This window comes from Hippocampus zosterae, chromosome 2, assembly GCF_025434085.1.
Source record: "Hippocampus zosterae strain Florida chromosome 2, ASM2543408v3, whole genome shotgun sequence".
Lineage (NCBI taxonomy): Eukaryota > Metazoa > Chordata > Actinopteri > Syngnathiformes > Syngnathidae > Hippocampus > Hippocampus zosterae.
The window spans coordinates 12,730,233-12,745,427 of NC_067452.1; the positions used below are offsets into that span (position 1 = coordinate 12,730,233).

Consider the following 15,195-nt stretch of genomic DNA (forward strand, 5'->3'; position numbering starts at 1 on the left):
TCGATGCCACGTACATGGATCACTGAATGCTTGGAGTTGTATAAGGTGAACAGGACCCTAAGAGCCTTCGTTGCGAACTCGATGAGGATGTGGAAAGCCACACTTGAATCCAATGGCAAGCCACTTACCCAAGTGTCCATCAAATGTGGCATATACCAAGGTGATGCACTCTCCCCACTGCTGTTCTGCATAGGACTGAACCCCCTAAGCCAGGCATGTCCAAAGTCCGGCCCGGGGGCCAAATCCGGCCCGCGGTCGAATTTCATCCGGCCCTCGGCCCCTGTCATAAAATCAGTGCCGTCTGGCCTGGAGGTTGGGCGCAATGGAACACGTGTTGCATTGACTGAGGTCTCGTAGACTGGTGAGTGATGTTTCATAGAGTACTGCTTCCCTCTAGTGGCTAAATGAGTAATAGCATTCACTAAATGAGTAATAGCATTTAGACACTAGAGGGCATCACTCACGAGTTAACAAGACATCACTCCGTGTTTATATTGACTGATATGTCATCTTTCAAATGATCCTTGCAGTTGTGGATATGTGTATTGCTTGTTCATTTCCCTGTTGTTCGAGTCAAAGGTTTTGTGACTATTGAAAAGTCATGGTGATACATTTTATGTTTCAAATCAATCAATTTGCACTCAGGAGACTTCTGTTTAAGAAAAAGTCAAGTGAATAAGCAGTTGCATGTGATATACCTGTTTCAAATGAACCAAAAGAAATTCTTAAAATTGTTGAAATTAAATTTAAAATGGAAATGTGAAACAGACTGGCTTACTAAAATTTGTTGAACAATATTGTTGTTCAATGTAAAGAATGTCAGCCAAGGTCGGCCCCCCGACATTTTACCACATAAAACCTGGCACCCTTGGCAAAAAATTTGGACACCCCTGCCCTAAGCCAAGTAATCACCAAGCCAGGCTATGGATACCGCCTCAGGAATGGAGCTACAATCAGTCACCTCCTCCACATGGATGACATAAAGCTGTATGCTAAGAGCGAAAGGGACATAGACTCCCTGATCCACACAACCAGGATCTTCTACAGCAACGACATTGGGATGTCATTCGGGCTTGAGAAATGTAGTCGGAATGTGACTAAGAGAGGAAAGGTAGTCCGCACTGAAGGGGTCTCAGTCCCTGATGGAACAGTAGCAGACATTGAGGACAGCTACAAGTACCTCGGTATACCACAAGCCAATGGCAACCTCGAACTGGCAACAAGGAAAGCGGCTGTGGCCAAATACCTCCAGCGAGTGAGGCAAGTCCTAAGAAGCCCGCTCAGTGGCAAGAATAAGCAATAAACAGCTCTGCCCTGCCAGTGATCAGATACCCTGCAGGAATAATAAGCTGGCCAGAGGAAGAGATTCAGACCACGGACGTTAAGACCCGAAAGCTCCTAACCATGCATGGAGGGTTCCATCCTAAATCCAGCACCCTGAGACTGTGCGCTAGCCGAAAGGAAGGAGGCCGGGGACTAGTGAGTGTGAAAGCCACTGTCCAGGATGAAACATCCAAGCTCCATGATTACATCAAGGAGAAGGCTCCAACGGATGACATACTCAGAGAATGTGTCAGACAATGGGGAACAGAGGATGAGGCGCTGGAAGAGGGACCATCATGGGAAGACAAGCCCCTACACGGGATGTACCACCGGACCATAACTGAAGTGGCTGATCTCAAGAAGTCCTATCAGTGGTTAGAGAGGGCTGGCATGAAGGACAGCACAGAGGCACTCATCCTGGCTGCTCAGGAGCAGGCCTTGAGCACCAGAGCCATCGAAGCCCAGATATACCACACCAGAAAAGACCCAAGGTGTAGGTTGTGCAAAGAGGCACCTGAGACGATCCAACACATAACTGCAGGGTGTAAGATGTTGGCAGGGAAAGCCTACTTGGAACGCCATAACCAGGTGGCTGGCATAGTCTACTGAAACATATGTGCGGAGTATGGACTGGAAACCCCAAGGTCAAAATGGGAAACACCTCCAAAGGTGGTGGAGAATGACAGAGCGAAGATCCTGTGGGACTTCCAGATCCAGACTAACAAGATGGTAATGGCGAACCAACCAGATATCGTGATCATAGATAAAGGGCAGAGGAAAGCCGTTGTAGTGGATGTAGCGGTCCCAAGTGATGGAAACATCAGAAAGAAGGAACACGAGAAACTCGAGAAATACCAAGGGCTCAGAGAGGAGCTGGAGAGAGCCTGGAAGGTAAAGTTGACAGTCATGCCTGTGGTGATCGGAGCACTTGGGGCAGTGACCCCCAAACTACATGAGTGGTTGCAACAGATCCATCGGACATCTCAGTCCAGAAATTTGCAGTGCTGGGAACAGCAAGGATACTGCGCAGAACCCTCAAGCTTCCTGGCCTCTGGTAAGGAGGACCCGAGCTGAATGAGGGACGGACACCACCCGAGGGGTGAGACGAGGATTTTTTTAATACATATAATGTGTATATGTATATAGCCTATGCCAGCTGTTTTCGGGCAGTAGGCAGGGTACCCCCTGAACGGTTGCCAGACAACCCCACGCTCACACGGACACTGATGAACAATTTAGAGTAGGGGGCTCAAACTCAATGTACTTGACTGGAGGCATAGTCAGGGTGAGCCTGGGCCGCATCAGGTTTTCCACAAGAAAAGCTCTGGTTAAAAACATTTAAGTGTTTTCAAATATCTCTTTTTAACACAAAATAAGATGAATAAAATAAATGAACAGATTTTGAAGAGAATCAATCAATTATCGGGAATAAATAACTAAAATAATAATGATACAGCAGATATAGATGACTGAAGAAACCCCATGTCATTGCTGATGAGAGAAATATAATTCTTTTCTTTTTCAGATTCTAATGTCTGTATTAACAATTCTTTAACGTTTCTTAATAAGAATGAAACGTGGAATATGAACTTTGGCTTGAGGGAGGAAGCAGTTGAGAGCCTCAGTAGGGCTTGAAGATGCTCATCAGTACGTCTGGACCTGTACTTGGACTTACTGAAGTTCAAGATGGAGAAGAGCTTTTCGCAGAAGTACGTGCTCCCAAAAAGGCACATGGTCCGCTTCAACATTCGGGAAATCTCAGGGAAGCTGGGGTTCATTTCCCTGCAAAATTGCTCAAGCCTGTCAGCTTCTCCACTAACGTCCCTGAACTTGGCTTTGAGTTCAGTGTTGCACTGAAGGTCAATGATCTACATTTGTTAAAAATGTCAATCATCATATTTTAATCAAATTAAATCTTTGACACATTTAGCAGTGTTTTACAATTCAATTACAATTTGGTTGACGAATAGCCCAGATGGAACTTCAACAAGTTGTTGCTCTATACATAAGTCCTGCCAGTACTGAGTACTGAGTGCGCTGAAGATTACTTGGAAAAGTTCTGTTTTGTTTGGAATGCAAGATAGCAATGTGTGATGAAACGGCTTGTTAAGATCATGTCACACACCCCATGATGTCATAGCAAGAAACATTCGGATTCTTTATGACCTTGTGACACTTTGGAGCCTCGTATGTTTCACTGTTTGGACAAGGAGGTCTTATGTACATCGAGTGTTTGACCAAATACTCGTTTTAATGAAAATGTCCTGGATTGGTCGAGTCAATTGGCAGGAATGCCAAGAAACTTAAGCAGCAAATGAGATTTTGCTGTTATTCCCTCAAAAATGTGGAACAGAACCCCGTGTGTGTGTGTGTGTGTGTGTGTGTGTGTGTGTGTGTGTGTGTGTGTGTGTGTGTGTGTGTGTGTGTGTGTGTGCGCATGTGTGTGTGCGTGCGTGCGCATGTGTTTTGGAAGCGCTAACACTCACTTCACTTGTATTACTTGCAGTGGTGAAATTTTGGTTTGAAAGTTTGGGGGGGACAAATATTTTATATGGTAGACCCTTGATGATTTTTCCTAAAAAAAAAGTAGATCAGTCTGGTGTAGTTGGAGGGTCACATGAAGAACAATTATGCATAAAACAACAACAATGGTTCAGCAAGTGTGGTGTGACGTCGTCTCCCTCTGGTGGTCCACTAAAGAACAACTGAATTAAATGTTCAAAGCGTGCCTTACGTTTCATGGCTACAACTTGTCCACATTATTGGTAACGGAAGAATTGAACTCCTGATAACCTGAAGTTATGCATCGCCATCGTCAGGTGGGGCAGCAAAACCATGTTAATTCTATTCTACATGTGGAGTATTTGCACCATGTCATGTGAGTCCCGACAAACTAAACATTGTGTGTTCCATGCCTTTGCAGCATCAGCGAGCTGTGGTGTGAATCCATGAACTGTGGACTAGTTCATACATGGAGTAGCTTTGGCGCTGTTGTACATCTGTTGAGCAGAGGTCCGTTTCACAAGGCAAGTTCAATGATAACTGTGAACCTTCACTTATCATTGAACCTCCTTGTGATAAGTCTGTCCACCCTAAAATGAGAGAAACTCTTGAGTTTTACATTGTAAAAAAAAGAAAAAGAGGGGTCACTAGATGTGATTGTAAGCACAAATTTTGCTTTGTCTATGTGTGCCCTGTGATTGGCTGGCAACCAGTTCAGGGTGTCCCCAGCCTACTGCCCTAAGACAGCTGGGACAGACTCCAGCACGCCCCGCGACCATCGTGAGGATAATACGGTTCTGATAATGCATTGATGGATATTGTCATTGTATTTATTCATTCTTTTTCCTTGTTGCAATATTTAAAATATTTTGCATTTTATCCAAACAAAGTGTCTGGGGAAACCATTAGTTCGACTGATTCACAGACACCTGAGAGTTGAGTGCTTTTTGTTCCCATACAATTTATATGTCTAACGATTGATTATTGTACTTGTATTGAGCGACTGTCAGTTGAATTGCGTGTCTGGGATCAATAACGTTTTTGCTTAATTCTGAAATCTTTATTGTTTTTGGGGTAACCTTACCTTTTTTGTTCCCCCACTTCCAACTCATCATTACTTATCTTAGATTTTATCATTTCAAACTATTAATTGGACTTCAACCGTTTGACTTAATTTGAGTTTTTTTGATTTTATTCATGGGGTCGGGGGTCAAACCTTTGATTAGTAGCGTTGCCCATCTTTACCTACACTCTTGGATTGCTTTGACTGTGTTCAATAAATGAAAGTTAATGTGAAATTGGTCCTTGTAGCAAGTCAAGTGTGTCATGTGAGCACAGCCCCCTCTATTGTCTTGAGAGAAGGCGCTCTTGCTGTCAGTGTTACGAGTGAGTGATTTAAGGACACACGCCAGCATTGCGGACATTGTCAGCAGTTTACAGCATGCATTAAAACCTACACAAGCAGCAATCCTGTCATACTTGGTGATGATAACACAGCTTCAACAGAACATTTATTTCAGGCTACTGTATTCAGTGCACATTACAGGCAGCTTTCTTCCACGCTTATCATACATACAGCAGGTAATGCAGGAAAATGTATGACTCTGGAGCTATGGTGTCTTTTTGGGTGGGCTGGGGGAGGGGGGGGGTTCTTCTCGTTTTGTTAAGCGCTTTGTTACAGCTGCCGCTGTTGTGAAAGCGCTATATAAATCAGCATGTATTGTATTGTATTGTATTGTATGCATCACTCATGAGCTGCCAGTTATGCTTGTTTGTAATCGCTGTCCACGTATGTGTTTATTTCAGGGTGGACAAGACCTTCTCCAAGGCAAGGAGCATATGGTGAGTTTTCATCATCGTGTGTTTCTTGATGGCATCATGTTGCCCAAACATTTATTGAGCCAAGGCATACAGTATAGTTTATTTTTGAAAATTCTCACAGCACAATGCACACCATCAAACAAAAATGTTCAAAGGTTGAGACACAGATGAGTTCTATACCTTTTGCCATCTAGTGGAAGAGCATTGAATTGTTCTGCCTGTCAATATTTATAATAATAATAATAATAATAATAATACATTGCCATTCTTACCTTTTTTTGTAGATAAGAACTCAACTCAACTGTATTTATAGAGCACTTTCAAACAGCCATTGTTGCATACAAAGTGCTGTACATGGAGCAACTAACGTATATAGAACAATAATCAGGAACAAAGATGTTGGGAGGCACCAAACAGTAAAACTAAGATCAAATCTGAGTCATGCTGAGTCAAATGCCAAAGAATACAAGTGAGTTTTGAGGCGGGTTTGAAAGATGGCTGGCGAGGGGGCTTGTCGAAGAAGTAGTAACCAAGTGAAATTGGAGGCAGTTGGGGTTCAGGTTTGTTGGCTCGGATTTTGTTGCTTCTGCCACGTTATTAAAGAACGCTACTGTCGCGTAGTGATGAGGTCTTGCATGACGTATCATGTCACGTGAATTTTGTGAAAAAGACATCACGGAAGGATCGATTTATGGTTTTATGATTCAACATTGGGCTGTGAAAAGGCAAAAACAATTTGATTGATTCATAGATTTCTTTTTTAACCCAGGCCTAGTTTTAAGCCAGAGTTACAGTTTTAAACAAGGGTTAGGGTTTCAAATTTCAGGTTCGAGTCAGATTATCCATCCATCCATCCATCCATTTTCTGATCTGCTTTATTCTCAAAAGGGTCGCGGGGGGTGCTTGAGCCTATCCCAGCTGTCTTCAGGCAGTAGACACCCTGAACCACTTGCTAGCCAATCGCAGGACACACAGAGACAAACAACCATCCACTCTCACACCAAGGGAGTGTTCAATCAGCCTACCATGCATTTTTTGGAAATGTGGGATGAAACCGGAGTACCCGGAGAAAACCCACGCCAGCCCGGGGAGAACATGCAAACTCCACACAGGAAGGCCGGAACTTGGAATTGAACCCGGCACCGCTGCACTGCGAGGTCGACGTGCTAACCACTGGTTCACCGGGCTGCCCTTTCAAGCTAGGATTAGCACTTCAAAATGTGGCTTGAAAGAATAGTTTGATGGTTTCAAGCCATGGTTATAATTACATTTAGGGGTGTCCTGATACAAGTTTTTCCATTTGCAATACCGATATTGGAGACTGATTATACAAATATAATATCTTTATACATATATATATATATATATATATATAATAGCGGCTGGATAGCTCAGTTGGTAAGGCATCGGTTTGGCATACGGGAGACGGTGGTTCGAATCCCGCTTGGGGCAAAAATGAGCACATAACACCATCCAGTGTGGGGCCTTGGGCAAGATCCTTCACGCTAATGCCTACCTCATACAATGATGAGAGACAATAAAACGAATGACATGCCGGCTCAGACGTCGCCCGGCCAAACAAGGTCTGCGTCAGGTGCTGGGGAACCAGAGCACCTTGATGAAAAATGGGTTACTGGAACAAAGCGGAGATGGGCGAGAGGCGATAACATGGCTCTGTTGGAATGCTACTACTCAAGCAACCCTAGTCAGAGGGGTTACATGCAGAGAATGTGGGTTGAATGGTTACTTCGAAACCCACAGTCACGGTTGACCACGAAACAACTAGTAGCTCAGTGTTCCAACATCCACAAACGGCAACTGCTGTCACAACTTGAGATTGATGAGGTACAACGCAGGTTCCATGGCGAAGGGCCCCAGGCTGCCAGATCAGAGGAGGAGGTCATACAAGAGATTGGGAGGCAAGCCCCAATGAATGCAGATGATGAGATTGGGTGGCCAGCCCCAATGAATGAAATGCTGAGCGAGGCAGCAACTGACCTGAAAGCTAAGATCATGGCGAGAATGAAAGCTGGGCAACCTAGAAACCGATTACAACGGCTATGTGAAGTACCATCTGAAAGTCTCATAGAAAGTGTGAATGCAGCACTGAGGGCGATCCCTACCGTAACGATCACAGAAACCAATGAGCTGATATACGCTTCAGCATCAGTGATCCTGGAGACTCTGGGCTATAAGAGCAACCATGGAAGCCATGAGATACGTTACCCACCATGGAAAAGACGGTTGGAGGCTAAGATCAAGGCGGCCCGGAAAGATGTGAGTCAATTGACAGAGGCCCAGAGAGGTGTGATGAAAAGGCCGATACCCGAGAGGTACATCCAGATGACCATACCTGAAGCACTCGAAACTGCCAAACAAAGGCTGCAAGCCTTGTCCAGTCGCCTAAAGCGGTACACGAAAGAGAATGAGGCCAGAAGAATAAACAGGCTGTTCGCAACACAACCTGCGAAAGTGTACGCTCAGTGGCAGGGTCCTAACAACAGAGCCGACCCACCAAGACTGGAAACTGAAAGGTACTGGAAAGGCATATGGAAGGAGGTTGCACATAACAGCAGTGCACAATGGCTGGTGACCCTGAGAGAGGAGCACAGCAACCTCCCTGAACAGAACCCAGTTACCATAACAGTGGCAGACATACAGGAAAGAGTCTCAGATATGAAGAACTGGACAGCACCAGGCCCGGACATGGTCCACACCTACTGGCTAAAGAAACTCACAGCACTCCATGAGCGCCTAGCAGTACAAATGAATCAGCTGCTGAGGGATGGGACTCACCCAGAATGGCTAACCGAAGGGCGAACGATCCTGATCATGAAGGATCCCTCAAAGGGTGCAGTTCCATCCAACTATCGGCCAATAACCTGTCTCTCCACAACATGGAAGCTCATGTCAGGCATCATTGCGGCTAAGATAAGTGGACACATGGATCAATACATGAGCGAAGCACAGAAGGGCATTGGTAGAGATACTAGAGGAGCCAATCATCAACTCCTGGTTGACAGAACATTCGCACACGACTGCAGGTCCCGACGTACCAACCTGTGCACAGCTTGGATTGATTACAAGAAAGCCTATGACTCGATGCCACATACATGGATCACTGAATGCTTGGAGTTGTATAAGGTGAACAGGACCCTAAGAGCCTTCGTTGCGAACTCGATGAGGATGTGGAAAACCACACTTGAAGCCAATGGCAAGCCACTTACCCAAGTGTCCATCAAATGTGGCATATACCAAGGTGATGCACTCTCCCCGCTGCTGTTCTGCATAGGACTGAACCCCCTAAGCCAAGTAATCACCAAGACAGGCTATGGATACCGCCTCAGAAATGGAGCTACAATCAGTCACCTCCTCTACATGGATGACATAAAGCTGTATGCTAAGAGCAAAAGGGACATAGATTCCCTGATCCACACAACCAGGATCTACAGCAGCGACATCGGGATGTCATTCGGGCTTGAGAAATGTAGTCGGATGGTGACTCAGAGAGGAAAGGTAGTCCGCACTGAAGGGGTCTCACTCCCAGAAGGAACAATAGCAGACATTGAGGACAGCTACAAGTACCTTGGTATACCACAAGTCAATGGCAACCTCGAACTGGCAACAAGGAAAGCGGCTACGGCCAAATACCTCCAGCGAGTGAGGCAAGTCCTAAGAAGCCAGCTCAATGGCAAGAATTATGGCAATAAACAGCTATGCCCTGCCAGTGATCAGATACCCTGCAGGAATAATAAGGTGGCCAAAGGAAGAGATTCAGACCACGGACGTTAAGACCCGAAAGCTCTTAACCATGCATGGAGGGTTCCATCCCAAATCCAGCACCCTGAGACTGTACGCAAGCCGAAAGGAAGGAGGCCGGGGACTAGTGAGTGTGAGAGCCACTGTCCAGGATGAAACATCCAAGCTCCATGAATACATCAAGGAGAAGGCTCCAACGGATGACGTACTCAGAGAATGTCTCAGACAATGGGGAACAGAAGATGAGGCGCTGGAAGAGGGACCATCATGGGAGGACAAGCCCCTACACGGGATGTACCACCGGACCATAACTGAAGTGGCTGATCTCAAGAAGTCCTATCAGTGGCTAGAGAGGGCTGGCCTGAAGGACAGCACAGAGGCACTCATCCTGGCTGCTCAGGAACAGGCATTGAGCACCAGAGCCATCGAGGCCCAGATATACCACACCAGACAAGACCCAAGGTGTAGGTTGTGCAAAGAGGCACCTGAGACGATCCAACACATAACTGCAGGGTATAAGATGCTGGCAGGGAAAGCCTACATGGAACGCCATAACCAGGTTGCTGGCATAGTCTACCGAAACATCTGTGCGGAATATGGACTGGAAACCCCAAGGTCAAAATGGGAAACACCTCCGAAGGTGGTGGAGAATGACAGAGCGAAGATCCTGTGGGACTTCCAGATCCAGACTGACAAGATGGTAATGGCGAACCAACCAGATATCGTGATCATAGATAAAGGGCAGAGGAAAGCCGTTGTAGTGGATGTAGCGGTCCCAAGTGATGGAAACATCAGGAAGAAGGAACATGAGAAACTCGAGAAATACCAAGGGCTCAGAGAGGAGCTGGAGAGAGCCTGGAAGGTAAAGGTGACAGTCGTGCCTGTGGTGGTCGGAGCACTCGGGGCAGTGACCCCCAAACTAGATGAGTGGTTGCAACAGATCCCTGGAACAACATAGGACATCTCAGTCCAGAAATGTGCAGTGCTGGGAACAGCAAGGATACTGCGCAGAACCCTCAAGCTTCCTGGCCTCTGGTAGAGGACCCGAGCTGAATGAGGGACGGACACCACCCGAGGGGTGAGATGAGGATTTTTATATATATATATATATATATATATATATATATATCAGCAGGAATTATACATGCTTTCATAGTTGTGAGAATAAGTGGTTCGGATCATGCATGCATGGATGAATGGATGGATGTTAGATGAGACTTGATCCAGTGATACTCTTCAAACAAAGAACAAGGCATGAGGAAGTATGACCCATTTATTCTTAATATTTCGGTAACATAAATTTAACCTCAAACATGAGAATGTACTGCACTTGAATAAAATAGATACAAAATGAAGCAGAGGACACAGAGATTTAACCTGAATAAAGTCAACACAAACAAATTATACTCTGAAGTGCAAAATAAAAATTCAAGTTTTAACTGTAGTACACCCAAAATCAAATCTTCTTTACTTTGAGTATATGTTGGGACCGGAGTCTGGAATGCACAGGTTATATATATGAGCTTTTGGATCTAGATCGATATAATCTGATACTGTTTTGTTGGCTGATATCGGACCGATAGTCGTGACCCCCTAATTGAAATTTGGGTTTTAATCGTGGGTTAGTGCTTCAAGTTAGGGTTTCAATACGGGGACAGTGTTTCCAGACCGGATTTGGGTTTCAAAGGAGTGTTCGGGTTTCAAGGTAAGGTTTCATTCCTGAATTAGGGGGTAAGGGTATATGTTGGAATTTCAAATTAGGATTTCAAGACAGAGTTGGTCTTTCAAGTTAAGGTTTCCACTGAGCATTACAAGGAGCCTTTAGGTTACAAAGGACACTTTCCAAATGTCTTGCAAGTTGCGGAGCACAAAACGAGCTAAGAGTGCGGCCCAAAATGTGATCAAATCATCTCTTAAGTTGCTTGTTCTAGTCTTTACATTCCGTACAGTGAAAAGTTTCCACAGCCTGATGCAAGTCACATTGCACCCGTCAGACAGAGTTCTCCACAGGGCGCATCAGCAAGTTGACTAACAGAAAGGATTGCTGCTCGAGTGATGCAGCGTTAAGATAAGATAAGATAAAATAACATAACCTTTATTTGTCCCACACTGGGGAAATTTGCAGTCTACAGCAGCAAAATTGGGGGGGGGGGACTGTGTTTCATTGCACATCAGACATCAAAGTCGCATGCAAAGCCTTCCACGTGCTGCCGGCCAAAGCCGAAAATTGATTTTAACACAATGCGGCTTGAAATGAGGAAGTAAGCTCAATCATTTTTCCAAATCAAGCCTACTTGCTGCTCATACTCGTTGCTCTTTCATTTATGCTTTTTTTTTTCATCTGAATGAAGTTCAGTTCATTTCAGCCTTTTTCAAACCAAGATTGGGGTTTCAAAGTAGGGTTTGAAGATAAGATTAACATTTCAAGACAGGCTTAGGTTTTGCACTCCCTTCGTGTTGGGATTTCAAATGAGGGTTTCTGGACTTCAAGCAAGACCTGGGGTTTCTAATTAGAGTTTCACTGATGCAGCAGTGTTAGATTTTTCAACCCAAAGTAGGATTTGCAGCAAGAGTTTCAAGGCTTAGGGCTGCAAATTACAAGTTTCACGTCACTCTTGGGCTTTCAAAGGCGGGTCTCAGGTTATGGTTACAAATTTAAGTTTGTATCCTGATTTAGGGTTTCAAACAAGCTTTTGTGTTTCAAATTAGGGTTGAATGGCTGCATTAATCTGAATGATTTTCCAAGCCAAGGTTGTAGTTTCAATCTGGCTTTATTTTCCAAACTGAAAGTAGCTTTCTATTTGTTTGGCAAGGTTACACTATTGACATTGTCATTTAGTAACAATGGATTTATTCTTTTAACTCTTTCATTCCACAAGACGTACATGTACGTCTTTTTAAAATTAGGCCCCGCCTAATTAGGCCCCGCCTACCAAGAACGTACACCTTGCAAGATCAGTCAAAATCCAGTAAAACGTTGGGATTGAGGGGGTTGCTCCAGTGAAAATGGCTGGGATTGAATGAGTTAATGAACGACAACTACCCCACAGTGAAATGTCACACATGGCCTCATCCAAAAAGCTTCTAAAAGTCATCGACCTGCCTATTGTGTCGACCTCTCTCCTGCACTGTAGTCCATTATTGTAGGCATTACAACTCCAGCCAATTGATTAGGTACTGCACAGTCAAATCTAATACAAGTCACCCTTTTCAAAGATTTCACTTCTGATTTAGCCCATCAAAAAGCTATTAATAGCACACTATTTTATGAGAACTGTTCCATGGAATTGCCCAGCATTTGCGCTGAGTCCAGGGGGTACTCTGCCTCTCGCCCAACGTCAGATGGGAAAGGCTCTGGTTTTAAGGGCTTGTGTCACTTTCCTGGAGACTAGTTGACAACCTGATGGCGACTGAAGTCTCAGAGAGGTCTCCTGGACTAGTCGCAGTGAATTGCTACATTTTTCCAAAGACCGTTTGTTGGCTTTTTGAAGTCCCCAGCAGGTCTTGGCACACATTTCTGGTGACGAGAGCTTTATTGTACCTGTCCTTGGTACACCCTGTTGACGTAGGGAAAATGAATGATTTTTGTAGGTCTCCATTGACACGTTGGAGAAGTCCATTCCTCTCGGGGATGTCGCCGCGACTGGTCACCATACGACATTGCCTTGTGAGACTGTGAGAGTGCAAGCAATATTTTGATCTCCAGAGTCGGCAGTGGACAGTCTCTGCATGTGGTTAATGATGTGTCCTCTGAGTGCGCGTTGCCTTGTCTTCCACGCACACTTGATAGTTTCCCCTTAACATGCAAGCGCTAATAACATTCTTATGAGTTCTGGGGATCTAATATGACCTAATCTGTTTTTAATGTCGGGAACTGCTCGGCTTCCGATGTGCACACTTGATTACAATGTTAAATGGATATTGTGGGCCAAAAAATGATCCTTTGGGAGGCTCCTAATTGGTTGTAATCCTGTTAAGCTAAATTCCCCGAATGGCACACACATGTACATAAGGTGCACCGTGCCTCGCGGTTCCTGGAGCATGATGGATTATTGTGTCCGGCTGTCCATTGTGTAACTCCCTACTCATCCTTTGTAACAAGAAGGCCTCTGGTGCCACCGCGCTATCCACAAGTGACTTTCATGTTGGGTGGGCTGCCCATCTGCGGGGATTGCTACGTGAGCGAGGTTGGAATTCAAGACAGATACTCTCTGAGAGAAAAACAAACTAGAATCTTAACTCTCAGCAATTGTTAATTGTTTCTCAAAAGGGCACAAGCACAGGCATCCACGAATAGCCGAGAGGCAACACCTTAAAATACAGTTTTATTTGCTGTAACTTTTGATTTAATTTTATAAATGATACTGTACACTGGTCAGACCTTTTGACCATGACATCACATTTAGCTCACAGTAGCCCAAGCTCAAACATTGTCACAGTTAAAACATTTTTACATGTCGCTTGACGAAGGCAGAGTGATTGAGAAGGGTGGGTCACAGGCTTGAATGATGATGTTAGCCACCTTTTCTACCACCGTAGTTCAAATGTTTGAAGTGTCAGTCAAAAAGATTGATGTGCGCACAGTCATCATCTATTACATGGGGATTTGTCATATGTCTCAGCAGACTTGAATGCGTTGTTCGTTGACAAGCCAGAAGGATTCATCTATTCTTCACTTATTCTGGCCTCTTCATTTCCTGTCCAACAGACTACTCTCGATTGGGCTTTCTACCATGAATAGACTCAGCTCTTAATCTTTAACACACTATTTTTAACGGGAAGTGTGGCTTTTATCCTTAATTAGTTCCTGTTTTTGAGGCCTGTGTCATCGGAAGTCTGTAATTGCATGAATGTAGCTCTGGAGTAGATGATGTCATCTTGGTCTTTTGACCTTAAGCAATCTTAATTTTGTATGACTCTAGTATTAATTGTTGTCATAACCCGAAGCAATGGCCATGACCAAAGAACCCAAAATAATTACATCTAAAGGTGAGGCAAAAGAGTAGCTACATATTTGGAATGTGTAAATGAGAAGTGTATTTGACGATGTGTGAAAATGGTGTGGTGCAAAGTGTTTAAAAGTGTACAAACAAAGAAAATTAAATGATTGATGGATGTGGCTTAGCTGACGGGAGCAAAGAAAAGAACGACGGTGGGTCACCTGAAGCCAGCATATGTGGTGGAAGTGGAGTGGCAGGCCTCGGTGCTTCAGATCACATTCATTTTACCTGGCCAGTCCCAAGACCTCAGAGAGAACAGGTCTCATTATTTCCTCCATTAGACTTACACAAGGGTTGACACTATTTCTTTGGGTCTGTCATGCCAAGTCAACAGCTGACAGGAACAAATGTTGGTAGTTCTGTTGGCTTGTTGTGGGTGGGCCATGGCATTCTCAAAGCAGGCTATTTTAAGACTGTTGCTATTTTTTTTCTGGAAAGGATGACGTGATTCTATAATTAAGGGGCTCATTAAATCCTGGACCTTGCATTGTGTTTTGCCCTCCGTCTGTCCAACAGCAAGAATATGAATCAGAATTTCTTGTCACTTGAACAGGTACAATATCATGAAAGCTCCATTCTCCTCAGTTTCTTAGTGCAGCTGGAAAACTGAACGCCAATGCAGTGCTTTACTGGATACAGTACTCTCATTGGAGGGTCAGTCAAAGGACACAGACAGCTTCTGTGCAAGGTTATTGTTTCTGAGAATCCTCATGAAACAGTCTCTCAGCTGTGCCTTTCTGATTCTGGCTCTGGTGTTCAGCTCAGATTGTCATCGATACACATAGAACCA

The 15,195-nt window shown here is 44.6% G+C and overlaps 1 protein-coding gene across 14 annotated transcripts in view; it reads left to right on the top strand.

Moving 5' to 3' along the window:
* rap1gapa (RAP1 GTPase activating protein a) overlaps positions 1 to 15,195 on the top strand; it is a 110,711-nt gene that overhangs the window by 31,364 nt on the left and 64,152 nt on the right. For all 14 annotated transcript variants that reach the window (XR_007961354.1, XM_052058020.1, XM_052058021.1 and 11 more), the window contains exon 2: positions 5,632 to 5,667. Coding sequence is in view for 11 of the 14 variants with exons in the window: in XM_052058005.1 (XP_051913965.1) it covers positions 5,632 to 5,667 (36 nt within the window). In the remaining 3 variants the exon portion in view is untranslated. The remainder of the gene's footprint in view (positions 1 to 5,631; positions 5,668 to 15,195) is intronic.